The sequence below is a fragment of the Ursus maritimus genome, unplaced genomic scaffold, assembly GCF_017311325.1.
Source record: "Ursus maritimus isolate PB19 unplaced genomic scaffold, ASM1731132v1 scaffold_2, whole genome shotgun sequence".
Classification (NCBI taxonomy): Eukaryota; Metazoa; Chordata; class Mammalia; order Carnivora; family Ursidae; genus Ursus; species Ursus maritimus.
In genome coordinates, this window is record NW_024424452.1 from 43,391,665 (window position 1) to 43,419,540 (window position 27,876).

The 27,876-nt window shown below is 43.9% G+C and overlaps 2 protein-coding genes across 2 annotated transcripts in view; one reads left to right on the forward strand and one right to left on the reverse strand.

The window, feature by feature from the left end:
• The window catches only part of LOC103672062 (olfactory receptor 10J3-like), a 143,243-nt gene that overhangs the window by 20,094 nt on the left and 95,273 nt on the right, over positions 1-27,876 (reverse strand). The window lies entirely within an intron of this gene.
• Positions 1,267-27,833, forward strand: LOC103672061 (olfactory receptor 10J1-like). The gene is made up of 2 exons (XM_008700715.2): positions 1,267-2,062; positions 26,425-27,833. Exons 1-2 carry the CDS (start codon positions 1,563-1,565, stop codon positions 27,353-27,355), a joined length of 1,431 nt encoding a protein of 476 aa, XP_008698937.2. The 5' UTR covers positions 1,267-1,562; the 3' UTR covers positions 27,356-27,833.

Sequence of the window (27,876 nt, forward strand, 5' to 3'; positions counted from 1 at the left end):
CAATCCTTATATCTTTAATTTCTTTCTCCTGGCTTACTGGATTGGCCAGAATATTCAGTGCAATGTTGCAGAGAAGTGGATAAAGCCGTCACCCTTATCTTGTTCCTAATCTTAAAGAGAATCCTTCAGTATCTCACCACTAAGTATACGTTGGCTGCAGAATTGCTGTACACATGCTTTACCAGCTTAAAGAAAATCTTTTATTCTTAGTTTATTAAGGATTCTTATAAGTAGACACTGAATTTTAAAAATGCTTTTTTGGGGTAGCTATTGAAATAATCATATGACTTTTTCCCTTTTAACAGTTTATTGGAGGAAATAAATAATTGGATTGTTTTAATGTATAACAAATTTCACATCCTGAAATAAAACCAACTTGGTCGTGTACCCATTTTACACATTTTTGGATGAGGTTTGATGACATATGCTCAAGAATTTTACCTCTAGATCTGTGAGATTGACCTGTTAAATTTGTTGTCAAGATAATTCCAGCTTCGTCAAATGAGGTGAGAAAATTTCCTCTTTATTACCTAAAATATAAATTTGTATCACATTGAAATCGACTTATCCTTGAAAGTTTTATAGCACGTATTGGTAAATTTCTCTTGGCCTAGAGATTTATTTGTAGATTTTTCACTACTGTCTTTATGTCTTAAAATAGTTTTCAGGTTTTCTACTTTTTGATTCAATATTGATAAGTAATTTTTTTTTCTAGAAATGTATCCATTTCGTACTTGAAAACCCTATTGAGGTAAAGTTGTTCATAATGTTACTTTTCATCTTTCTGATCAGAAGCTTCTCTAACTTGTCTGTCCCTATCTGTCCCTTCATTAATTTGTAATCGAGTTTATGTCTTCACTTGTTTTTCTTGGTCAGATTTTCATGACTTTACCTAAGTTTGTAAACTTTACCTTTATGGATCTTCTATATTTTATCATTCACATCTGTTTCATCATTATTTTTTTCCTTCTACTTTATGTTGTTTTTATAACTTCTTAGAATGGATTCTAATTTTCAGTTTTAGAAAACAGGCATTTCCGGTGATAAACTTCCTTCCAGTAATGATCTGAATGCATGGTACACGTCATGCAACATGATGCTTCTGTTACTGCTCAGTTCAAAGAGTTTGTAATTTCCATTATAAGCTCCTCTTTGAACCATAGGTTAGATTTTCAAACATTTCCCATTTTTCAAGTTTTTGGTGGTAGTTTCTAACTTAATCACATTGTGGCCTGAGAATGTGGACAACATTTTAGGAAAATCTGGTTTTAGGAAATTTTTGAGACCAATTTCATGAGCCATACGTAGGGTCGGGTGTCCTTGAAAAGAATGCTTTACCTCAAACTTTCCAATAACGTTGCTCGCATTTTCAGTATCTTTACATCAGTTCTAGGACCGAGTCTACCATGTCTCTGGAAAAGGTGGTTGATTGAGGTTTTGAACCAGGTCTTTGTGATACGGAATCTTTGCTCTTGACGGTGTGCTCACTAGGGAACAGGGTGGTCTCTGGTGTGAAGGGATGGTGTTGACCTTCTCTTTTCCTTTCTGATTTGAGATCCTCAATGAAGACAGTCAACCACACAGAAGTGAGACACTTTGTTTTCCAAGGTTTTTCCAACTTCCATGAGCATCAACTCACACTCTTCACTGTGTTTCTGATCGTGTACGTCCTAACTCTGGCTGGCAATGTCATCATTGTGACTATTATCCGTATTGACCACCACCTCCACACCCCCATGTACTTCTTTCTAAGTGTTCTTTCCACATCGGAGACTTTCTACTCCCTGGTCATTATCCCACGCATGCTTTCAGGCCTCGTAGGTCTGAGCCAATCCATCTCCCTGGTGGGCTGTGGGACTCAGCTCTTTTTCTTCCTTGGCTTTGCCATCACCAACTGCTTCCTGCTAGCGGTAATGGGGTTTGATCGCTACGTGGCCATCTGCAACCCACTTCGTTACTCAATCATCATGAACTGGAGGGTCTGTGCCATCCTGGCATCCTCGATCTGTGCCTCAGGGTTCGTGCTCTCTCTGATTCAGGCTGTGGCCATTTTTGGACTGCCATTTTGCAACTCACTGATTGAGCATTTCTTCTGTGATGTTCGACCTGTGCTGGACCTGGCCTGTGCTGCTCCAATCATCAATGATATCCTGACCTTAATTATCACCCTGTTGGCCCTCACAGCCCCTTCCACCTTCCTCTTCATCTCCTACATCCTCATCATCTCCACCATCCTCAAGATCGCCTCAGCGGAGGGCCGGAAGAAGGCCTTCGCCACCTGCACCTCCCACCTCACGGTGGTCATTGTCCACTACGGCTGTGCCTCCATTGCCTACCTCAAGCCCAAGTCCGAGGACACCAGGGATCAGGATCTGTTAATCTCAGTGACCTACACGGTTATAACACCTTTACTGAACCCTGTGGTGTATAGTTTGAGAAACAAAGAAGTCCAGGATGCTCTGAGGAGACTGGTGGGTAGGAAATCCCTTCCCTGAGATGAAATCTTTACCTCATAAACAGGCATGCATGTTTTCCAGATGGAAACCTATAGGTAAAGTTATGGAGCCAGGGTTTCAAGTGATTGGTGAAATCCCCTACGTCACCACCAGGGCCAGAGCAGAAGTGAAGCGACTCTGGGGGCCAGCTTCTGATAATTGATTCTCACTTCCTCAACCTCTTTAACGTAATAAAAACATAAGTCATCCTGCAGACTTGGAAACAGACACCTGGCCCTATTCCAGGAAATAATTACAGGGTCAGAGTGTGAGCTACTGTTCATCTCAAGCTTAAATTTAAAGTGACCAGTCCACTTTGCTCAAGTACAAACCACATTAAAGGCATACATGACCGAATCTTCTTTCAACACAAGTTGGAGGTTTGAACAAGTGGTTACTAGAAACGATACCGTGCCAAAAACTAATCGCCTTGTGTTTTAATAAGATAAGCAAAGCAGAAATAGAGATATCGGTTAGGAAATGGGTTTGGGATGAGCTAAAATTCTTCTAGAGAGAAGATTTTCTAGCAGCCCCCTGCAAGTTTCCTGTTACATGTGGGGCGACAAAGGAAAAAACTAGGGTGGAGGAGAAGGGGAGTTAAGTACAGAGGACTCCTAGCCACACGCGACAGCCGTGGAGCTCTGGCCACGTACCAGAGCGCACAGACCCGGTCTGATCCTTTGCTTCTTCAAGTTGAACATAAGCCACACAAAGGAGTCCTTGTGGGGCTGAAAGCAATGGCTCTCCCACTGACAGGATGACCAGTGGGCTCAGAGGAAGAGCAGACAGACGGCTTGGGGAGCAGATTGCTAAAAAGAACCCTGTGAAATTGACAAAGAAAGAAATCAGAGGCGGATCCAAATGGGAGCTTCCGGTGAGAGGAGCGTAGGAGAAGGCAGAAGGACAGGGGGCAGTGGGTGGGGCAAGAATTCAGGAAAGGTCCTTTGGATTGGGTCTTCTCCTGCCCTTCCTAAGCCAAGTCACAAATGCAAGGAAAGAGGTCGGTGAAAATATGAAAAAAGGCCAAAAAAATTCCTTTCTGAAGAATGCGGTAATATTCCTCCTGAAAAGCTAAAAAAAAAATCAACAGTAGAGGATTTTCGACATGAAAACTTCCATGAGGTTAAAGCAACTAAGTTAGAAATGGAATAATAATAGACTATTTACCATTCCTCACCTCAAAAATACAAAAATGAATCAGGGTGAACTTTAGACTCAATTTGTGAGACAAAATAGGTCTTGAATAACATCATGATGATAAGCCGTTGTAATTGCTGAGCAAATCAAAGTTACTATACCGAACTGTTTGTAAAAAGATAATCGATAGGTGAGTACACGGTATTCTCATTGCGGAATATTCTTGATATGCAGACATATCAAAATGTGTACAGTGATTATGAATTTTATAGGCTAAGAATGCAGATACATAAAAACCTTTCAGAAGGTTCTACAATTTAATCATGTTGTCATTCTGAGCTCCTGGTCTGATGGATGGAGGAAGTCACCTGGTCCTTTCCATGCAAACTGGGGCAATTTAGCGAATAGGCCACTTTATGAATAACCATAATTAAATTCAAGGTCCTGCTCCTCCCGCTTCTTCCCCATTCTCCTTGGGGTGAACCAATCAAGTTCTGGTCAAGTCTTCCAGGGATGCATGGGTGGCTCAGTTGGTTAAGCATCTGCCTTTGGCTCAGGTTATGATCCCAGGGTCCTGGGATCGAGTCCCACATCAGGTTCCTTCCTCAGCGGGAAGCCTGCCACTCCCTCTGCCTGCTGCTCCCCCTGCTTGTGCACTCTTTCTCTCTGACAGATAAATAAAATCTTTTAAAAAAAAAAAGTCTTCTAGTTTTCTTGGCACAGAGAAGGAACCTACCTGGTTCATGGTAGGTTCCAACTGCCCCATGTTGGATTCTGTGGAGATACATGACCCCCAGAAGCCATCTTGCGTGGCATCCATCGAGAGGACTCTGGTGTGGTCATGCTCTTTAACCAATGCGGGCCCTGCACCTCATCTTCCTCGTGACTTTTCTAGGGCCACTGCTTACCCTCAGCCACTTCTCATTCAGCTGCACCCCTGACCGTGTAATGAATAGGACTCCGGGGGGTGTCACCATGCCACCCACCCTGATGCATCACTCGCTCAGGTCTGCCCCACCCGGATTCCAACTTTCTCTAAGAGGTTTCTCTGTGAAGTGAGAGCACACCCTTTCTGCTTTCATCAGATACTTCACCCTTCTACCCCACAGCAGGGTTTAGCTGGCAGGTGCAAGACCGGGCTTTCCCTCATATCCAGCTAATTCTAATATTGCCGACTCTACAAAGCTGGATGCTTTTGTTTTTGGCAGAATAACCTGAATTCTTTCTAACTCTACAATTTGCATCATACATTTCGCATATAAACTACCTCAGTCCTTAAGCGTTTGATATTCAAAATTATTTGTATGCCAAAAGAGGCTTTCTTCTCTGGAAAAGTTTACTAAAGTTAAAAACCATTTCAGTTTTTAAGACAAATGTTTTAGTTATGAGTTTTAAAAAATCTTTTTGAAATTCAATGGACTTTTTTTTTTCTGGGTTCTTTTAGGTTTACCCTGGGGCAAATGAAAGTCCTATGAAACAATGAGGAACGTGGAATGTGAAAATAATGTAGAATTTTTATTCTGTTGCATATATATGTGTATATATATATATATACACATATATATGTATATATATATATTTATTCTACATATCAACATTAATTATCATGGATTTAATGTTTCATTTGCTCGAGCTAGTTATCTGCTATTATTCTTTAGAAATTTTGGGGGATGTTTTGCTTGTTTAAATATTTCACATAAATTTTAGTGGCAGCTTGTTCAATTTACAACCCCCACCCCCACCCAAAAAAAACACACAGGGCATTCTCAACACAAATACTTATAAGCAAACCACACTCCAGTACTATTTTACTAGAATCTAACAGCATTTAGAATTTATGGAAAATTGACATCTTTAATGATCTTGAATCTCTGTATTCCAAAACAGTGTTATTTTTCCATTGGCTCACGTCTCCTTTTGAATCAGGAACTTTTACATTTTCCTATAACCGTTTTCTAAAAGTTCCATAGTTTAATGTTTTACCTTTAAGTGATCTATTTTGAGTTAGTCTGTTGAAACTGTGACGTTTAGGTCAAAGTTTAATTTTTACTTTCAGATAGCCAATTACTCCAGCCCTATCTCCTTTAAAGGAGATCATCCTCCATTGAACTGAATTTGCACATTCGTCAAAAGTCCGTTGAGCAGATCTCTGTGGATCCGTCTCTGGGTTCCTTTCTGGTCCAGTGATCTGTCTACTGCTCCAATCCCACACCCCCCTGATGAACGCAGCTACACAGCAAGCCTCAGTATTGAGTCCACTGAGCCTTCTCACTTTTTTCTTTGTCAGAATTGTTTTAGTTATTCTGAGTCCTGTGTATTTCCGTACCAATTTTAGAATAGGCTTCTCTAGGTCTACAGAAAACCTTGCTGGGATTTCATAGGAATTGCATCAAATTTATAGATCGATTTAAGGAGAACTGACATCTTTACGATGTGCAGTCTTCTAATCCATGAACACAATAGGTCTCTCCGTTTAATCTTCTTTGATTAATCAGCATTTTGTAATTTTCAGCATGCAAATCTTACATTCCATACCTAAGCATTTCATGTTTCTTTAGAGAAACTGTAAATGATATCGTGCTTTTAATTTTGGTTGCCACATGCTCAGTGTTAGTTTATAGAAATAGGATTTTCATGTGTTGATCTTGTATGTTATGACTTTAAGTCACTAGTTCTAGGAATCCGGTGTCTCTAGATAGACAATTACGTCCTCTACTAACTGGGATCAGTTTTATTTCTTCCTTTCTGATCTGTCTGCCTTTTCTTCCTCCTGCCATATCGCACGGACTCGAACTTCCATTACTCTCATCAATAAGAGGGGTGGGAGCAGATTTTTGCCTTGTTCCTGATTTTTTTTGGGGGGGGGGGTGGGGCAAAGGGAAGGGAGCGTTCAGTCTTTTACCATTAAGGAAGATGATTTCTATAGGTTTTTTGGACACGCTCTTCATGAACTTGAGGTAACTTTCCTCTATTTTTAATTTGCAAAGAATTTTTGTCATGAGTGCTGGATTTCACCAAGCGTTTCTCTGTGTCAGTTGATATAATTATATGACCTTTCTTCTTTAGTCTGTTAATATAGTGGATACCATTGCCTGACTTGTGACTATTGGTCTAACTTTACATTCCTGAAATAAATCCAATTGGTCACGATGTGTAATGCTCTCTATACATTGCTGGATTCGGTTTGCTAATATTTTGCTGAGGATTTCTGCATCTACGTTCATGAGCGCTGCTGACCTGTAGTTTTGTTCATACAGCCTTTACATGGGTTAGGAACCAGGATAATAATGGCCTCATAAATTATGGACTCAAAGTGAGTTGATCAGCGTGCTACCCTACTCTGTTTTCTAGAAGAGACTGTTCATTTGATGCTAATTTTTCTTTCACAGTTTGGTAAATTCTCCAGGGAAACCATCTAGGCCTGGAGACTTCCTTCTCAGAAGTTTAAGAATCACGAATTTTTTAATAGTTATAAGGCTACTCATTTATCCAATGTTATAGGATTATCCAGATTATCTGGTTGAGGTTGAGTAGTTTGAGGACTTGACCCTTTTCAAGTTGATGGATTTATAAACAAAGTTGGTCATAGTATTTCCATATTATCCTTCTAATAACTGCAGAATCTGTGGCGATACCCTCATTCCATTACTAATAATGGTGACTTGTGTCTTTTGTCAGTCTTTCTAGAGATTTATCAATCTTATTGATTTTTCAAAAACCCATTTTGTTATATTGATTTTTTTTTCTATTTCCCTATTTTTTATTTCACTGACTTCTGCTCTTTATCATTTCTTCCTGCTTGCTTTGAGATTTTCCAACTCTAGTTTCTTGAGGTAGGAACTTTAGATTAGCAAGTGGAGAGGTTCCCTCCTTTCTAACGTAAGCATTTCATGCCATAAATTACCCCAACAGCACTGCTAGCCCCATCTGCATGATAAATCGTACAATCATTTCCATTCTTTCCTACATATTCTCGGAACTTTGTCTTTGACCCACGGATTTGTTAGAAGTACGACGCTTCATTTTTATGTTTCTAGAAGTTTTCCTATTCTCCTGTTAACTTTTGGTTTGTAACCTGAACATTTTGCCGATTGCATCAGAAGACTCTAGATCCTGTTTAAAGCTTCTACTACAGCAGGTGGTTGCCCAGTTTAGGGTTGGTATGCAGGGCCTGGCCTGCTTTTGTTACATGTGGTCCCAGGGACATTTAATTTTCAGAACATGATCTGTCTTTTGGGTTTGTTCAGCTTACTTGGTGCTGTTGAGATGGTCCTGCTGGTGTTGCCTGAGGGGGTTGCCTACCGGGGGTCTCCCCAAGCTGGGCTGCTGACATGGAGGGGAGTCTCAGCCTGTGGGGATGGAGGTTTCTCTAGGCAGGTGCTTGTTAGGATCACATGCCCCTCATGTGGGGATGGAGATCCTCTCCGACTAGTACACCCCATCCCTAAACTCGAGTCTCTGAAGAATGGAGGGAAGTTGGGGGAAGGAGGGAAGTATCAGGCTCACAGTGTCAAAGTGGCTTCCAGAACTGGGTTTGTTGGTGGGGTCAGTAGCCCTAGTGTTTCGGGTCAGGGAGGGCAGCTACAGGCCCTTCTGGGAGAGAATACACTTTCCCCAGCTACTATTAGTGGGGCTCCGATCAATCCCCTTGCTAGTGGTGCCAGGCTCACCACCGCTTGTTTGATCCAGGATAGGAATGAGCCAGGTTGTTGGTCAGGAAACACTGGGGCCAAGGTAACTTTATGTTGAGATGGGGGGAGGTTAAGATTTCCTGCCACTGTGCTGTTCCTCCAGGCCTGTGGTCCAAAACAGGTCTAGCTTCCTCTCACCATCTCTTAGAGTTATCCATTGGTTACCTCTTGGGTTATTTCCAGGGGTTATGATTGTACTTAAGGGGAGAGATGAATCTGGACCATTTTATCTGTACCAGAAATTCATTTTTCTATAAATTTTGCACATTTCTTAAGTTTATTCTTTGACATTTCTTGTAGTTTTGCAATTGAAAATGGCTTTTCTTCCATTATTAATTGGCTTTTATTTCTGTGTAGCTAGGATAATGATAAATCTGAACCCAGACTCTTTATAGAATAATTTTAATGTAATAATTTTTCAGTGAATCCTCTTGGGTTATTTTCCAAGTATTCTATCACCTGGGAAAGATTATAATTCTACGTCTTTCTTTATAGTTTTTATACCTTTTAATTCTTTCTCTCACGGTAATTATGTTGTTCAGTATACACAGAGTTAAACAATAATGGTTACAGTGATCGTTTTGTTTCATTTTATTTAATGGGAGTGTTTCTCATTCCCCCTATAAAGTCTGATGCTGGATTTTTGGTTGAGATACATACATTTTTATGTTAAGGAATTATTCATCTAATCCTGTTTAATCGGATTTTTTAAATGAAGAAGAGGTTACAGTTTATCATGGATCCTTCTCAGCATCTACAAAGGCATATAATTTTTCTCTATGTATATGGTTCACTAAATTTATTAATAGATTTAAAAATTCAGAACCCTCCTTGTATTACTGGTATGATAGTTAACATGCTGAATACTTACTCTGTGTCAGGCACTTTTCTAAGGATGTATGTTAATCAAATGAATTCATCTTCAAAACAATCCTATGATGTGGATACCATTACTCCCACGTAAAGGTATGAATACTATTATATCTACTTGGCAGAAAGGGAAACGGAAGCAGCTAGAAGTTAAATAGCAGGCCGAAAAATCACATAGTTCGTAAATGGTGAAGTGTTTAAACTCTAAGAGGTTTGGATTCAAGAGTTTTCCTATTGGTCACATGCAATATTACCTTACATTTTGCCACGGTATTCTATTATTTTAATCTAGCACTGGGTTCTCTATTTACTTTAGTGAAATTTGTATTTTGTGTCTGCATGTATACAGCAGGCGCCCAAAATGGGCTACTTCGGCATGAACACTATTTTGAGTTAAAGGCAATCAAAATCCAGATTCAGGACCAGCTCTTTACCTCCCCCTCAACTGCATCTCAGCACCAGGAAGAGTACTATTAACTGAGATTTCATCTTTACTTAAGAAACTTATCTGCATAATAGAGCACCTTTCTTTCCAAACATCCACTCTCACCTTCCCACTAATGGTCTTGCTCCCCTTTGTATCCACAGATCCTACCCCTCCCGCGAGCCCACATAAGTACCACGTTGCTGTCTTTGGAATTCCATGTCTATGTGGATTCCCCATACATTCGCTATTAAACTTGATTTTCTCCTGTTAATCTGTCTCATGTCAATTTCATTCTTAGTCCAGCTAGAAGAACTTTCAAGGGTGGAATAAATTCTTCCTCCCCGACACGTGTGTGTCCTGTGTACCCGTGATAAATCAGGCTTTGTTTTCAATACTGTTCACTTCATAAAATCATTTGAAGGATTTCTTTTCTAGGCTTCCCACCTTTTTAAAGACCACTGTGGTTATTTATTCTTTAAAGTTTCTCTGACTTTACATCATATGATTTTATAGCTTAGAATTCTCTGGAGCTGAGACTCTCGTGGAGGGGAAAGTTTTGACCACTTCCTTTATTACTTTTTCCAAAGAAAAGGTCGCTTTACATTGGCTCATGTTGCTTTATGCTGACAGCTATAAAGAATAAGGGGAAGTCTCAAATTTATAATTCCAGCTGTGGTCTTTCCCAGATCCAGGCTGGTGTAACTAGCTGCCTGCTTTTGACACTTCCATTTGGAGGTCGAGGATTTTTCCAAACAAAACACCTAAGAAAAATTAGTATATGTTCCCCCAACTAGTAAATGGTACCTTCTCTACCCAGCTGCTCAATCCCAAAGCCAGTAAGCCTGTTTTGAATCCTGTCTTTTCCCCCCTCCTCCCCAGTACTGAATCTGTCAGCACATTTTTGTGCAAAAGAAGGCAAAGACGACAACATTCTACTAGCACCGCAGGGTGTTAAGCAAAACAAGGTTATAAGGAGAAAATCTTCAAGAGCGCACACAATCTTCCAAACTCTCGTTAACCTGTAGCTTTGGCTGTGCATAAGTGTGTTGGCTATACCGTGGGAATGGCATACTTATAAAAAGGGAGAAACAGGGACCATCTAAGTGATTGTTTACCAACAGGAGCTCCCAGGTGGAAACATCCCTGTTAGAAAGAAGGGCAGCAGCGAGAACTCAGCAGCTGGTGTCTGCCTCTTCTTCCACCAAAGTTTCTTAGAACTGCAGTGTCAGCTCTTTGCTACTGAAAGGAGAGAGAAAATGAGCCTTTGGGGGCCACCTAGATTGGTATCTCCTGACAAGCTTTGTCAGCTCTACTTACAAAACACAACGTGAATTTATCACCCATTTCCTTCCATCTCCACTGAAACTTCTCTTATCCAGAAACAATCTCTCACTATGTACTCTCCTTGTTTACTCTCGTCCTTTTCCAATCAATTCTCTACATAATGGCAAAGTTATCTTCTACAAATAAAAACCAGATGACATCCTTCCCCTAATTACACTAGCCAATGGGTTCCCACTGCACTGGGAATAAAATCCACTTTCCTCATGGTGGCCTATAACGCCCTACCTGTCCTTGCCACCCAAGCCTTTCGGAAGGACCTGGTCTCTTCCCGCTAACCCCTGCTACTCCTGCGTCTACCAACGTGGAAGGTTTAGTCCCACTTAGGATCTTTGTATTTGCCATTCCTTCAGTTGAGCGTGTTCTTTCTCCAGATTCTATTCATTCTCTATCATTCAGGCCTCAAGGGAAATGAGCAGCAGTCCTCGGGGATTCCTTCCCTGACCACTTCATTGACCATAATGTCCACCAATGGTATTCTCCATTAGCTGTTCTATGGTTTTTATAGTACGTATCACTATCCGAAACAAAATAATAAGGTTGAAAATAAGGGACGGAAAACTGTACACCAGGCAAATACTAAATGGAAGAAAGCAAAAAGCACTAATAAAAACAAACAAGCTGTGACCAAAGCTCCTGCTGCCCGAGTTCATACTCAAGAACATGCATGATCTTCAAAGTATGTAAATAAGATAGGTTATCTTGGTAAGGGATAAGCATCTGAGGATAGAGCAAAAAAGGACAAAAGGATAGTCATTCCTGGCAGCAGGGAACAGATCTTCTAGGTCACGTGGTCAGGAAAGGCCTTTCTGAGGTGACATCTGAGCAGAAAAATGAAGTGAAGGAGTGAGCGAGCCGTTGGAGAACCCAGGGGAAGAGCACTCTGGGCTGAGATCAGAGCACGGGAAGAGCCCGAGGAAGGTTAACCGTGGCATGTGTGAGGAACAGCGACAGGTCATGCAGCTGGACAGAATGAGCAGGACGACTAAAGGGAAGAGTCACATCGCGGTCTTACAAGCTATGGTCTGGACTCTGAATTGTATTCTAAGAGGAATAGACAGTCATGGTAGGAATATCTGAACCAGGGATTACTTGATTTGATTTATATGTTAAAATCTTTACTCCGGCTGCTAACTGCATAGGAAATCAACGCCCAGAGCCAAAAGGGAAACAGGGAGATGCCAGTCAGGACCTTGCTGTTGCCCACGTCATAGACGATAGCAGCTTGGAACGCAGTGTGCCTTTGCGTGAAGAACTGGCCAGTTCAGTGGGGGGCACCTTCTATTTGAGATGCCAAGTGAACATCCAAGTGGAGATAATGGACTGTCGAACACATAACTTCACAGTCTGGAAAACAGTATAGATGGGAGATTTCATTGGGAAAGAGTTTAAACTCAACAGAGGAAGAGGTCACTAGGACGCAAGGATAAAGACAAGAAATGGCCTGTGGCTGAATCTTGAGGTGCTCCCTATCAAGACGCTGAGGAGAGGGAGACAGAGAAGGGGCAGCAGGAGAAAAAAACAAAACAAAATGAAAAATACAAAAACTCAGGGCATGTCCTGGAAGCTACGGGAAAACAGGTTTCCAAGAAAGAAAAATGACTCATTTGGGTCAAATGCTGCCAATATGCCAAGTGGGGTTAGAACTGACCATTAGATTTGACAAAATGGGGCGATTAGTCTCATTGAAAAAAAATCTGTATTGGTAGAATAATGGTGAAAAGGCCTATTTAGTGTGAATTTAAGAGCACAGAAAGATAAATTAAAGACCATGGAACTCCTTCAAAGAGTTTTCATGGGAAGGGGTGCAAATAAATGGGCCTGTAGCTGGAGAAGGATGTGGGATCAAAGAAAATTGGGGTTTTGTTGTTTTTTTTTTAATTCTTTCAGCACAAGAGGAATTAGAACAAATAAGTCTGTCAATGGAAGTGATCTAGTACAAATCTGATCAATCAAACGAGACGGGGGAGAACGGCTGTAATGAGGCCCTGAGTGAGGAAGAGGCACCCAGCGAGGGGTGATGGAACGCTCCCCAGGGGAGGGTGCGCTCGGCTTGGAAGCAGAGCACAGGCCCACACAGTGTGCGAGGGCTCTTCTAATTGCTTTTAATTCTTAATGAAATAGAAAATAAAGTCAGCTGCCGAAAGCAAGGATAAGGAAGTCCCTCTGAAGTTGGAAGACAGGAGAGAAGGTGTGAAAAGATGCCAAACGGGGAGAGAGCACTTGCGGCAGGTAGGAGAGGCAGCAGGTTGCCCGGCAACACCCCTATCCTGCTTACGTTCAATGTCATGAATTTTAAGTGAGACCAGGAAAGGCGTTCTGGCCACCAGTTCTATTCGTGTTGGGGGTGGTCTTCCCATACCACTGAGCAATTTGCCAACACCAGCTGGGTGTCCTCCCATTCAACTCCGTTCTGACCCTGTCTGCCTGGGGACAGCATCGGACACCACATGTGAAGCGTTCGGTCCTACGAGAGTAACCCCACCTTCCTTCAGATGCCACTTGCAATCCCAGGTTGTCACTTGACGAGCTATAAATCAGAGGTTCCCACGACCCCTTCCTTGGGTTGGATGAATTTGCTAGAGCGGCTCTCAAAGCTCAGGAAACCAGTTTACTCACTAGAGTAACTACAAATCTATTACAAAGGACGTTAAAGGACATCAGCCAGATGAAGAGACACACAGATCAAGGTCCTGAGCAACGGAGTTTCTGTCTGGTTCCCCAAGCTGGAAGCTCTCGGAACCCCATCATTACACAGGCACAATTGATTAACTCACTGGCCACTGGCGGTTGTTTCAACCCCCAGCCCCTCTCCCTTCCCGGAGGTCGTGGGGGTGGGACTGAAAAATTCCAACTCTGTAATCACATGATTGGATCCCCGGGGCCTTGATTCAGGCCTGCTGGCCTCGCCCTTAGGTATTTTCCAAAAGCCTCCTCATTAACATAAACTCAGCTGTGGTTGAAAGGGGCTTGTGAATGATTAACAAGACACTCATTTCAGGCTTTTGGTCTCTGGCGCCTGAGGACAAGAGACCAGATGCTGCTTGGATACAGGAGAAGATGCTCCCGTTGCTCTAACTGCTCAGAGAATTCCAAGGGTTTGGGGAGCTATGAGCCCGGAAGCCGGGAGGAAGACCAAATATGTTTATACGAGAAATATATTTTGGTGGCCTGAATGACCAAATATTTCTTATAAACCACAATATCACAACTGGTTATCAGTGTCACCAGCAAGACCCCAAGACCCGACCTTTACTGCACACCTGGCACGCACCCAGTGACCCCTGCCGCACATTCTCCTTAAGCTCTTCTTTCCAGCTTACCTTGTCACTCAGGCAAAAGACCCGATGCGCACAGCATCCTGTGGTGGAAACCAAACCCCCCTCAAGCAGTAACAACTGCTCTGCAGAGGAGCCCGCGGGCCCCAGACCAGTCGGAGCTCAACCCCTACTCACGCCTGTGCAGATGCACCGTGGAGGGACCCAGGTACCCTCACCCCGCTATAACGCTGAGCTCTCCGCCCAAGGAAGAGCATAAGCCTCGTTAGCATAACAAAGAGGCACGGCTCCTTAAGGTGCATTTGTGACCTTATGCCCACCTCTACGTATGGTGACAACGATCCCCTTTCTAATTATTCATCCTGGGGCGCCTGGTGGCTCAGCTGGTTAAGCGTCTGCCTTCTATTCAGGTCATGATCCCAGTTTCCCGGGATTGAGCCCTACCTAGGGCTCCCTGCTCAGCAGGGAGTCTGCTCCTCCCTCTTCCTCTCCCCCCTCCCCCCTTGTGCTGGCTCTCTCAAAATCTAAATAAATAAATAAATATTCATCCTAACCCTAAATAAAAGGAACCCATCCAATCACCCTTGCTGGGGGGTAGGGGGTAGTCATGGTTTTGGAAGTTATTCCCCCAAGATCTCTTTATTTGCTTCAAATAAAGTTTCCTTTGTGTGACAACCACACCAGGTGTGTGTCTGTGTGTGACTCACAAGGAGCAAACTCATGCTAATTAGGTTACAACCTTTTTCACCAGTGAGGTTCCGCTGCACGGGTGCTCTGCGCAAGGAATATTTGGTTCACTCAAAGCTGGTATTATGCCAGGTACGACGGGAGCAAGAAAATTAAAGGTAAACGCAAGGCAATAACTAGCCGACGGAGTCTCAGCAGGGCAGGGAGCGAAGTGAGGACAGTGGGAGCAGTAGCCCGAGAGCCTGACGGAAACGCACACGGATATAGAGTGTAGGACTTTATAAATCGAGAAAGTATCTGGATTAGGGTACCAGTGAGAATGAGCGGGAAAGATAAGCAATAAATCAATAGATCTCTAGAAAATATAATGGAAGTAGCCCGTTTCCAAACGAAACAAAACATAGCAAATACAGGGGAATAGGAAATGGGCATTTTCTACATGGAGAAGATTTTAAAACTCTATGAAACATTAAACGTTTCTTTTTAAATCTCTCTCTGGATGGAAAGCCTCTGTGTTGTGAAGACTAAAGATGTTTATTCTCAAATTTCTATGAATACAAATAAGAAACCAATACAAACACCATTGTTAAAAATGTGAGAATAACTGGAGAAATTCCAAAGAAGAACAATGGCTGGGGGGGGGGGTGCATACGGTAGCATCACGTGGTACCAATATAGGATGTTTCCACTATTCAATGTATGACCTAGGGGTAGAAATGTTTTTCCTCTTCTAGGTTCTTTGGTCTAATAATTGATATAAAATGGAGGTAAAACAGGTTAACAGGAGAAAACCAAAGTTTAACAGCACCTGTACCTCCTGCATGCATGGGAGACACCCAGAAAAACTAAGTAACTCCCCCCAAATAAATGCATTACCTTAAATATAAGCCAAAAACAAAGGAACATGTTGGGGGGTAGAGGGGAGAATCATAGAAGGTGACGAGGAAAGCACAGTAAACCAGGGTAAGGCTATGATGCAGATTTGGTAAGACTTTCCACAGCCAGAGTCATCCCCATCTTCCCATACAGAGAGGGAGCCACCCTTACAAATGGAGATTCCCCTTATAGATGCAAATGTCTCTTACAAAACGGTCAATTCTACTCAGTTTTCAGGGCTTCACCTGTGTGTGCTGTTAAAAATAACCAGCTTAAAATAATCCCCATGCCAGAGACACACATTTTGGGATAGCAAACTCTGCTCCCCTTTCAATGGTGTTGAGACAATGCCTAGTTATTGGGGATAATAAAAGGTATATCTGATTTAAGAAATATTTCTAATTTCGTTTCTTACAACCAATTAAATTCCAGATCAATCACATATTGAAACATAAAAGATACAAATGAAAATATGGGTACTTTAAAAAAGTAATCTTGTAGTTAGGAAGGCCCCAATGCACATATAATACAAACAAAATTCCAACCCATAAACTCAGTAAAAGTGATAAACGGAAGAAAGCTATCCGCAACATCTATGATAGAGGGCATATTTCTCCATTATAGAACTCATTACAAGAAAATGACAATACAATTCAAAAAATGAGCAAGATATGTAAATGGACATTCACAGCAAAGGAAGTACAAATGACTAATAAGCATATGAAAAGATACTCAGCCTCATTCATAATTACAGAAATAAAAATTCAAAGAAAAAAAGAAGACACCATTTTTACCTATCAGCTTGCCAAACTGAAAGAACTGGTCAAAGGCCATGGTTGATGGAAATGTGGGTAAAGAAGCATTCGCAGTTACGCCACATGTATCCGTACATCCTATTCCGGCTGCAATCTAGCAATGGTTACTACGTTCTTAAATGTACATATCACCAACCAGGAATTTTACTTTCAGGAATGTATCCTATACATAAGCTCCCAGGAGTGCACAATTCTATACAAAGAGTGATTCTCTGGAATATTCCTAAAAAAATCTCAAAAACCACAAACAGCTTAACTAGCCACTGATACAGGATAGGTTAAATAAATTATGCTGTATTCTCATTCTACAATACACAGTTGTTCAAATGAATGCATAAATCTTCACATACTGATTTGTCAAGACATCTCAAATGTATTGTTACATGAAAAAGTTTATAACAGTACACAGAATACATTTGTATTACAAAAACACATGTGCAGGTGTATGCCTAGAACATTCCTAAATTCTATTTAGTAGGTTGGCTTTTTGACATAGCAGGGCTTAGCAATTTAGAAACAACTTTCTATGTATATTAGATGAGCAAATGTGCAAATATATTGAGAATATGAACCAGGTTTTTAGTGCTGTAGACAGGACTTATAAATATGGAAAGGGGCAACACCGGAGTATACCGTGAGATAGTTTGAATTGCAGATAACATCTACATCTTAAAATCCACAATTTCATAATGGTAATACACAGACGACGATGAGACACACACCACTTTCTAGTTTTTTCACTGCGAGAGTCTAAAAGTAATCACACAGCCATGGCAGTAAGAATACCTAGCACCCACATCGTGGTTTCTAAGTATATTCCTCCACCAAAAGGTACCAGAGCTCCCTGCAGAAATGACTGATTCCAGGGCCAGTGCCGGGGAAGGAAAGATGAGCCTGGAACATCTGAATGGGCTGGTGTATAAAACAGTTCTTGATGAATAATGGAGACAGGTCTAAAGAACAGAGCAGCCAGACTAAAGCTGTTCCCACTGACCAATTCTGGGATGATCTGTACATCACAATGTTACAGGATCTGCCGCTATCTAATAGTACCTAGGCTATCTAAATCTGGTTGTATCTAAATAGATCGCTTCCTTACGCAGAATGCCAATCTACAGCAGGACAGAGGAGTTAGAAACTTATCAGTGGATCCTAAAACTCTACGATGAGTGTGAAGACGATCAGGGTATTAATCTCAGATCACCCTAGAGAAGAGAAAATGTTAACTTTACAACAGAGAAGTCTAGTGGATACCACCTTGAACAAGGGATTATAGTGATATGGGAAACAAAGTAAGAAGAAAAAATTACTCAGTGTTCTTACTACTTATAGCCCATTGACAAGTCCTTGAAACAGGCAGAGTGACATTCCCCTAGGGACTCACCTGCCTTGATGTTGACACTTCACTAAGGGCCAAAGGCAATCTTAGCCTGACCTCCAGGACCCTGTGCGTGTACTTTAACATATAAAAATTCCTTTGGACATTTCCTTTATCTCTACCCTGCCCTACCACCACCCGACCACCAAGATGCACGAAGGCAATCATCCCCCAAGTATATGACCCACCGATATCCATCCGAAGGGTCTCACTGAGTAAGGGACAGGTGGGGCTAGGTAGGGAAAGATAGGTAAGTGGCCACGGGATCAGGCTCACAGAAATCCCAGAAATGCTGAGGTATAAAGAAACCAGAAATAAAGGAACCAGCCTACCCTGAACTGGGCATCAGAGGTGGGATCTTTTCATGGCAGTCACACTGTGAGCAACAAAGAACGACCAGATCCCAAAGAAGTAAGCCCTTAAAGATGTTATCACCAGTCCTTACTCAAACCAAGACGTCACAAGAATAAGGCCACAAGCTCCCCGATCAGTTCTAAATGAGACAGTCGGTGGAGGCCCACGTTGGCTGTCGGGACCCCTCCCACTCCTGAGGGCTTTTCTGTACTCTTGCTTAATAAAACTCTACCACTTTGCTCACTCTCCTTCGTCTGCGAGATTCATTGACTCTGTGCGACAAGAACCTCACTCTCCCGCTTCAGTAGGTTACATCACTAACATTGGGACAAACTGACATCATGGGACTCCCAGTAGGACACACTGAGAATGATGTGGCATCACTTTTGTGACATTCTTGTTACAAACTCAATCTGAATTTAATCATGAAGGAGATTAAACCAAAGGATAAAGACAGAAGAGAAAGAATTGAAAAAGAATTGGAGATGAATGTGAGGGAAAAACTAGAATTTCTAGCACTCCTCAGGTCAACCCGACCTAAGAGATGTTTTACAAACTCACTTGGCCTGTCATTTTCAAAAGTATCAAGTTGAGAAACACAAAGAAAACTACAGCACGGTTTCAGATGAAAATATACTAAAGAAACAGGACGAGAAACAGCAACGGGTAATCTTGGCTGGGACCCGAGGCTGCAAAGCAGCTTAGCTACAAAGGACGTTATTGAGTCAGCCGGGGCACCTTACCGTGAGTTGTGGGTTAGACAATAGTTTTCCCACGTTGGATACTAACTAATCTACATACGGATCTCTATATATACACGCTGATTCTCAACTGTGCCGCGGTTATGTAAGAGAATACTCCCCTTAGGAAGAACACGCTGAAATATTTAAGGTACAGTGAGACAGTGGCCTCAACTTACTCTCAAGTGCTCTGGAAGAAAATTAGAGAAGCAGAGGAGGAGGGAGGAAGGAAAACCTGATGAAGCAAGCAGGACAAAACATAAATAATCGGTATCTGGGTAAAAGAGGTTTGTAAAGCAATTTTTGTACTATTCTTACAAGTTTTCTCTAAGTCTGAAATTGTGTCTTTAAAAAGTATTTCAAAAAAAAAACATGACAAAATTATTTTCTTTAAAGACATCTATGCAGAAAAGGGTTAGCTCAGGAGAGCTTGCATTGCTCAGATCCTGCACACTCCTGAAGGCTTATCCTTCAGACTGGCCCTTGGCCAGCTCCTGGGAGAGGAGTCCCAAGCCCCTGAATTATTCTGTTCGATATAAGTTTTATAGGTCGAGGCCTTGAGCCAAATGATACCTGTCTGATCAGATAATATATATGAACCATGCGATTTATGGTGAAGCCATTTTTACTCCAGAAGGCTGGAGCCTGAGTACCTGAGGTCAGTAATGCAGTGTTGTAGGACCATGTGGCTGACCCCTAACAAAAACCCCAACACCAAGGCTCAGGTGAGAGTCCCTGGGTGACACCACTTTGCACTTACTGGCACACGCTGGTGCCAGGAAATTCACACACGTCCCTGTGACGACACTGGGAAAGGACACTGAGGCTGAAGTCGAGTTTCTCCTGGACTTTTTGCCCCGACTCTTTCCCCTTTGCTGATTCTAATCAGCACCTTGCCACTAATAAACCGTAACCATGACTACAACAGTTCTTCTGCATGGGGCGGGTGGGGCGGGAGGTGCTTCCAAGAGAATCATCTAGCTCAGTGGTGATCTTAAGGACCTCCAATAAAAGATTAAAGACCCTTCAATATATGGAGAGATAGCCTAGATCATCAATTTATCCCCCTAATGATGTTTGAATTTAATCCAGTTCCAAACCTGACCTAAAATTTGTATGGAAAAGCAAGGGTCTAACTACTTAATAATAAGGAAGAGTTGATCTCTCTGATAACGAAGATTTACTATAAAGTTATCACTGTTAAGACAGTGTAGTCTTGTCACAGGGAGTCAAACAGACCAGGGGAGCAGAAGAGAGGGTCCCTAAACTAACCCATGTGTGTGCACAATTGTGAGATACGGCAGACAGAATTGTAGGCCAGTGGAGGAAGGCAGCTCTTCACACACATCCGTGTAAAAAACGAAAGATGCATTTAGACATCTATCTTACCACATATACAAAAATCAACGGATTTTAATATGAACAGCACGTTCATATGCTTGGAAGAAAATAAGATCATTGCAACGTGAAGGTACCACCACCAGGAAGACGCAAAGAGAGCTAACTATGAAAGACAAGAACGATACATTCGACTACATTACAATAATTCCGTTCAACAAAAAGCACCGTAAAGAAAATGAAAACAACAAGCCACCAAATGGTAGCAAATACTCCCGTAACATCTTAAGGACAAGAGGGTGGCATCCAGAGTATTAAAAATCTGTTACAAGTGAACAAGGAAAACACAACCCAGAAGGGGGGGGGGCAGTGACAGTGGGGGTATTCTGTGGGAAACGAATATTCACGGCCAATAAACTTTGAGAAGACGGTCACCTCATTAGGACTCAGGAAACTAAGTTAAAACCACCATTTCGCACCCACGTGTGTGACGGAAATTAGGAAGTCTGCTAAGCATGTGCAAGGATGTCGATGAGCTGGGATTGCCCGTACCCTTTGCCTGTCACAGGGTAGACTGGTACAACCACTTCAAAACGCAATTCGGTAGAATCTTGTAAAATCCAACATATCTGAAATATATCTGAATATTCTTAAGGACGGAAAGTCCGAAACCACAGCTCCCTCTGGATCTTGGAAATGTAACACTGGAGTTTTTAAAAAGCAAATCCCTGAAAACGATATACGGTATATCATTTTTATAAAGCTCCGAAATAGATAGAAATAAACAACATATTGCTTAAACACATATGTCATAAAGGTATGAAATAAGACAAAAATCAACACAAAATTAGAAAGTAGTCACTGCTGGGCGTTGGGGGAGGGGGAGGATGAGAAATGCGTGAGTGCAGCTAGATGGGGTGAGGAGCTCCCAGATGTTTATTTCCTTATGCTTCACAACTTACATCATTTTAAACATAGTGTTAGGCATAAAGTGTGTTAAAAATGATAAATATCTTTAAATGAAGATCACAGCGTGCCAAGTCTCCACGTGGTCACAAAAACCTATACTACAGGCACGTCGTAACTGCCGGCTGCAGAGGCTTGTCGGCCGAGCCGGAGCGTTCTTTGCGAAGCGGCTTAGAACTTCTGTCTGCCTTTCGTGGTCATCACCAAACACCTCCATGGATCTTACACTTTCTAACACCGATGTCATCCCAAGTTGCTAATGTTAGATTAGGCGGAGATATAAAATCTCCCTTTGGGGGAGGGGCTCACGTTTTCCCTTTGTATTCCAAGAATCCCTAGAACTTCAGCATTTCAAAAAGAACCATCAGGTTTATGTAGGTACCTAAGCAGGAAAGTCTGAAATTATTAGTCTGATTTTTATGTTCTCTCCTGTTTCCCTTTGAGGGCAACTCACCTCCACTGGTCGCCGAGGGTACTGGTCATCTGCTCACTTGCCAGGACCACCTGTGTTTCTTAGAAACGGACACAGCAGCGCCCATTCCACAGGCTCTCCTTACAGCGTGCTGTGCCCCACATGGGGGTGAAGTTTGCACCCTGCCCCTGAGACCAGGCCAGCCTTTGTCTGGACCAACACCACGTGGTGAAGTCTGAGGCAAGGTCACAACGGATCCCTCTGCTTTGGGTGGACTCTCTCTCAGGGGGCTTGCCTTTGGAATCCAGAGCACCAGGCTGGGAGGGAGCCCGGGCCACCTGCAGGGGCCACGTGGAGGCATCTCGGGTGACAGCCTGGGATCCACGGATGAGCATGGGAGCAGGTCCCAGCCTGGCCACAAGCACAGGACACCAGCCACCAGGGAGATGGATCTTGGCTGCCCTACAGCCTAAGTCCCGGTACTCGGTGATGCTGCAGACTAGAATGTCCAAGTTTCAGTACCAGCCCCCGCAGAGGTGGCCAAGCACACCTGCCCGAGGCCAGGCTGCAGCAAAGACACCTCGCGTGTTCCCAGGACTCCCTGGTGCTTACACGGCCACATCGTGAGAAACCTGCGGCCGTCAGCAGAGCCCTAACCACGGTCCTCCTTCCTTTTCAGGTTATTCAGAAACTCAGGATTCGGCTGGATTTCCTTTTTCACCCCTCAAAACATAAAGGGACACCTTCTCTACCGGGGAATTAGGTCACCAGGTCGCCCTGCTCTAACGTGGCCTAATTTGGACCAGAGAGCTCCGACTGTAACAGCAGGACGTTCTCCCTGCCCTGGTGGTGTGTGGACACAGGTGTCCTGCTGGTCACTGGCACTAGGTCACTGGCACTAGAGGCTTATGATCGCTTCCCATCTGGGGGAGGAGGCTCTGTATGCCTCTAATCGGATACGGGTCCCCAGGGACAACCGGGGTGACAATTTGGCGGTTCTCACTAGAGCAGAGGGAAACACCAGCAAGGTGATGCAGAAGTGAGGGACAAGCCAACCCCACTTTGACCCCAAAGCAGCAAAGGCTGTAACACATATGACGATACCACGCGGTTGCAAATAACAAGGGGAGAGGTTGAGATGCCAACTGTATCAGTGACAATTGAATGAAAAATTTTTGAGTCTCCTACGAAACTCCAGTTTGGCTAGTCTTTCCTCTTAGGTCTCTAAAGTGGATAGGGAGAAGGGCCCGTAGCAATCACCATGTTTGTATTTGCTGTAAACTCTCCATGTTATAATTTTCTAAATTTAAAATGACCAAAAATTCAGTAGAGAAGGAAGTGGGAATAGGGGGGAAAAAAACGGAACAGGGAAGTTTCTTAGGTTTACCAAGATATGAATATAGGCACTTCATTTCTGTGCCCTGCAGAAGGGAGCGGTCAGGAGAGGTGGCTGATAAGGGTACAGACGTTAGATGAATCAAACACCGAGGCCGCAGGGCTGCGCGGCTCGAACGGTACCGTGCCTACTAAAGGAACCCAAATCTAAGCCCGTAAATACCTCAAGGCTGCAAAATCAAAATTCTAAGGACGACCAATCACAGAGAGCCAAGGAGGCTTCAGGCTACCACCAATTGGGTCACCCCCTCGCGTTGTGTCCACCTTGTCTCCAGACAAGTCTCCCCAAGTTCCTGCTGGGAGAGCACTTCCAACCCCTGCCCATTCGATGCTGCGGGACGTGATTTCTGCCCAAATAAACTTAACATTTTTAATATGTCTCCGTTCATCTTTGAACAATATAAAAGAAAAACTAGTGAGACTAAGATACTCTCGGGAAAAGAAGCGTGTGGGGTTGGGGCAGGGCAGCCAGCCTGGTGACGGGCTCTGGAAGCCCAGCCTGATGGCCCCTGAGGAGGAAATCCCAGCTCAGGTTTGTTTGGACCCTCGCAGGGGTCTCCTGGCCTTCTAGAGAGGTCTACTGAGGTTTGCTCTCCCGCTTCAGAATCCCACAGGACAAAAACTAGAGCCAGATTTGACTGTTTCAGTCCAAGGGGGGAAAAAAAACAGCTTCTAATACTGAGCAGGGTTCTTGACTACAGGGAAAACTGCATGGTTTCCTGGAATCCAAGCAGTGGCTCTTAGCGAGAGCTCACTTGGGCTTTGTAACCATGGTTTTCCAAGGCCCAACTGTATAAAAATAGAATATTTATTTAAAAAATAAAACCTGACAAATAAGCCACTGCTGTTTCTACTTGCAGTGAAAGTGCTGCAAGATTCCCGAATCACAGGCCCAGGCAACGTGGGAGATGTGTCCCACACATAACGAGGTCCCCTGGCACTGGCTGTTGGCTTCCTTCCAGGCTCTTCAGGTGCTCAGGGAAGGGCTCCCAAAAACCTTGAGAGATGGTCCTCAGAGAGCCCTTTGTGGGCGTTAAAAAGCTCCTCCTCCAACTGGAGAGAGTATCTAGTATTCAAGGAGTCCCCTGTGACTTTCCTTCTAGCTCTGTCCCTGGACTGGCCCAAGGGCAGGTGGAAGGATGGCATTCAGGGGCCTTTTCTTCATGACTATGATTTGTGAATACTTGTGACCAATGGGCCACATTTCTGATCTCTACTTCCATTTCTCTGTTGAACCACAGATTTGCAGGAAGAAAAGTAAGTGAGATTTCAAAAAAGACCTTAGTGATTTACAAAGGGTCACAGGAGGAATAACACGAATAATTGGGTTTTATGGTTGTTAAAGCGTTAAACTGAAAAGGGTGCTGGTGTCTAGAAATATTTGTTTTCCTCCTGGATATGCCACTTTCAAAGACGCCCTGCTGACCCTAAGGAATGCTGACTTCCCAGAATTGAAAAGTATCTTGACTAATAAAGAACGGAGCTCTGGCGCTCATCAGCCAGGATTCCTGGCCCACGTTCTATGAACAAGTCATAATCCAGACACTGCGGACACAGCTTCGCGGAGCAGATCGACGGTTACTTCCTTACCATGGTGCACACCTCAATGCCAAACCACCTTCCTGGTCAAGAAACGGTCCCTGAAACTACACATTAGTTGCTTTTGGTTTTTTTTTTTTTTTTTTTTTTTTTTTTTTTTTTTGCAACATCTCATTTTCCCATAACACGTTCTAAAGAGCCGAAGCATAACTATGCCACTCCCCTATACCTTTTGTAGATTCCCTTTATTAAAAGTGGTGTGTTTCTGAAAAGCAGATTGATTTTAAAAGCACTCAAAAAGCTTACCTTTGCTGTTTACCCACTAGTAAATCATTCTGCAATGTGGGTGATTTGCTTTACTTCTAGCAAAAGGTACTTTTTAGTCAATGCCATTGTTTCTATTATTGAATTTTTTTTTGTAGCTAACCTGTTCCATAATTATATGTTGGCTGGTAATTGGTAAAGTCTGTGAGAAGAGCTGCACTATGGTGTGTTTTCCAATGAGACGTTAATAGTGTCATGCTTTCTTCTAGGGTTATAATTTCAATGTTAAAATTCAGCCTGGTTCTGTAGCTGTTGGCTGCTGTCACACGCACAGACAGCAGGGATAAGGACACGGGGTTTAAAAATACCATGCCTCCTCTTTGAAGGAAACCTCACTGTGGTGCCCAGCACTCTGCTTCCTAACGGGCAGTTCGTATGGTGGAGCGCTGACCGGTAAGGACTCTCCAGCAGAGGTTTGTGCCCTACTCTGCTGTGGGCACACTGGGGTCCCTGTTCTCAGAGACCGTATAATCTAGCCCTGGTGGGGGCAGCTCTCCAATGCAGTTTTGGGTAGAGGGACGGACAACGGGCCCAGGATCAGAAGACTTGGGTTCAAGCCAATTTTTGCCCCCAGGCAATTCCCAAAACAGTTTCTATAGTGGAAGACAAGCAGTACTCCTGGTTCTTCCTGCTCCACTGGGTGGTAATGACATTAAGTGGGTAGGAATGTGTTTTGTAACCACAAGTACTGTGTAAGGTGCTATCAACACAAAAGAGCCAGCAAGCAGTTCTGTGCTAGCTACCTGTGCGAGGAGGAGGACGCCAGGGGCAGGAGGAGGAGGACGCTATAGGGCATCATGGGCTCTGGGTGGCTCTGAGGACTGACCGCTATCTAGGAAGAGGCCTGAAGGGTGGGGGTGGAGAGGAACAGGACTGACGGAGCTGGAGAAGCGCAGTGGGGATGCGGGGGGTAGAGCCCCACGGCAGGCACTCCACCCAAACCCTAGCCACCCAGGAATGAGCCGGTGGCTGCAGACCCTGGAGCCCTGCGGGACACAACCCAAATGTATTCAATAATTTGAATTCTGATAGAAACGTCTTAAGCTTAAGTGCGCCTATGAACAACTCTACGACGTCATCATCACAACGTTCACACATAGACAAGGTGACTGGTCTGAGAGCTGTTCATTCCTTACTCAAGACAAGTCAGCACCCTTCGACTCTAAAAGCCACATTCTTTCGCTTAGTGAGAAAACATGTCTCTACTCTATTCCCAAAAGAAACAAACATGAATGTGAATATAGAGAAGCAGAGACCCAAGGCAGACTAACCGCAAGAACTTGCCCAGCCTAGTTGACAGAAACCACCCGTCTAGGCTCCTTACAGGATTTTTCTTCTTTCTTAGATACAGCCTGTGATTTAATGGAGAGAGACAATCACACTTGGGTGAGTGAGTTCACTTTCCAGGGTTTCTCCAGCTTCCGTGAGCACCAGATCATCCTGTTTGTCATGTTCCTTGCACTGTACGTCTTCACCCTGGCCGGCAACGTCGTCATCGTGACCATCATTAGTGTTGACCGTCACCTCCACACGCCCATGTACTTCTTCCTGAGCATGCTGTCCGCTTCAGAGACCGCGTACACACTGGTCATTATACCCAAGATGCTCTGTAACCTCCTGGGCCTGAGCCGGCCCATCTCCTTGGCTGGCTGCGCCACCCAGATGTTCTTCTTCCTCACCTTGGCCATCAACAACTGCTTCCTGCTCACGGCCATGGGCTACGACCGCTATGTGGCCATCTGCAACCCCTTGAGGTACACAGTCCTCATGAACAAGACGGCGTGCATCCAGTTGGTGGGGGGGGCCTGCAGCATTGGCCTAATCGTAGCCACGACACAGGTGCTGGCCGTGTTCAGGCTGCCTTTCTGTGCCACAAAGGTGGCCCACTTCTTCTGTGACATCCGACCCGTGATGAAGCTCTCCTGCGTCGACACCACGGCCAATGAGATCCTGACTGTCATCATCAGTGTGCTGTTGATTCTGGTGCCCATGGGGCTGGTCTTCATCTCCTACGTTCTCATCATCTCCACCATCCTCAAGATCCCCTCTGCCCAGGGCCGGAAGAAGGCCTTCGCCACCTGCGCCTCCCACCTCACGGTGGTCGTCATCCACTACGGCTGCGCCTCCATTGCCTACCTCAAGCCCAAGTCCGAGAACAGCAGGGATCAGGATCAGCTGATCTCGGTGACCTACACGGTCATCACCCCCCTGCTGAACCCTGTGGTATACACGCTGAGGAACAAGGAGGTCAAGGAGGCCCTGCTCCGGGCCACTGGCAGGAAGCTCTCCTGACGGGACGGGCCCACTCAATGAGGATCCTGTAAGATTCTCTGGAGCAGGAAAGCAGAGCAGGGTCCACAGTCCCTACAGCTCAAACTCTGGAGCCAACTAAGCCGTGGGTGGGTGAGAAGAGAACAAAAGCACTACGGATTCGGCCACTGGAGAAAGGGACGCATTTGCCCAGGGCACAGGCAAGCCTGCACCTCACACGCCAACACGGACGCTGGGGGACTTCCCCCAGAAGGGACTGCTGGGAGGGGGTGGGCTGTGTGGGTGGAACGACATCAGGACAGAAGGGAGGATGAACCGGGGATGGCTACTGTGGGACAGGGCTAACATTTTAAATATGTTCTCTAACACTTGTTCTGGACACGGGTTTCCCTGTACCCATTTGCACGGGTTTAAGTCCTAGCTGAAGTAATTCCTTCACAGACAATTCAAGCTCCCTGCATCCCAGATACCATAAGTAAACGGACAGCAGAGATCAGAGCATCTGTAAAATTCACTAGGTTTGAATGCTGGATCTTTTTCAC

Excerpts from the sequence above, each read along its gene's own strand:
- LOC103672061 (XM_008700715.2), top strand. The coding sequence starts at position 1,563 with ATGAAGACAGTCAACCACACAGAAGTGAGACACTTTGTTTTCCAAGGT. Across the intron at positions 2,063-26,424 it reads GTGGCCATTTTTGGACTGCC|AATGGAGAGAGACAATCACA; the intron begins ATTTTGCAACTC and ends AGCCTGTGATTT.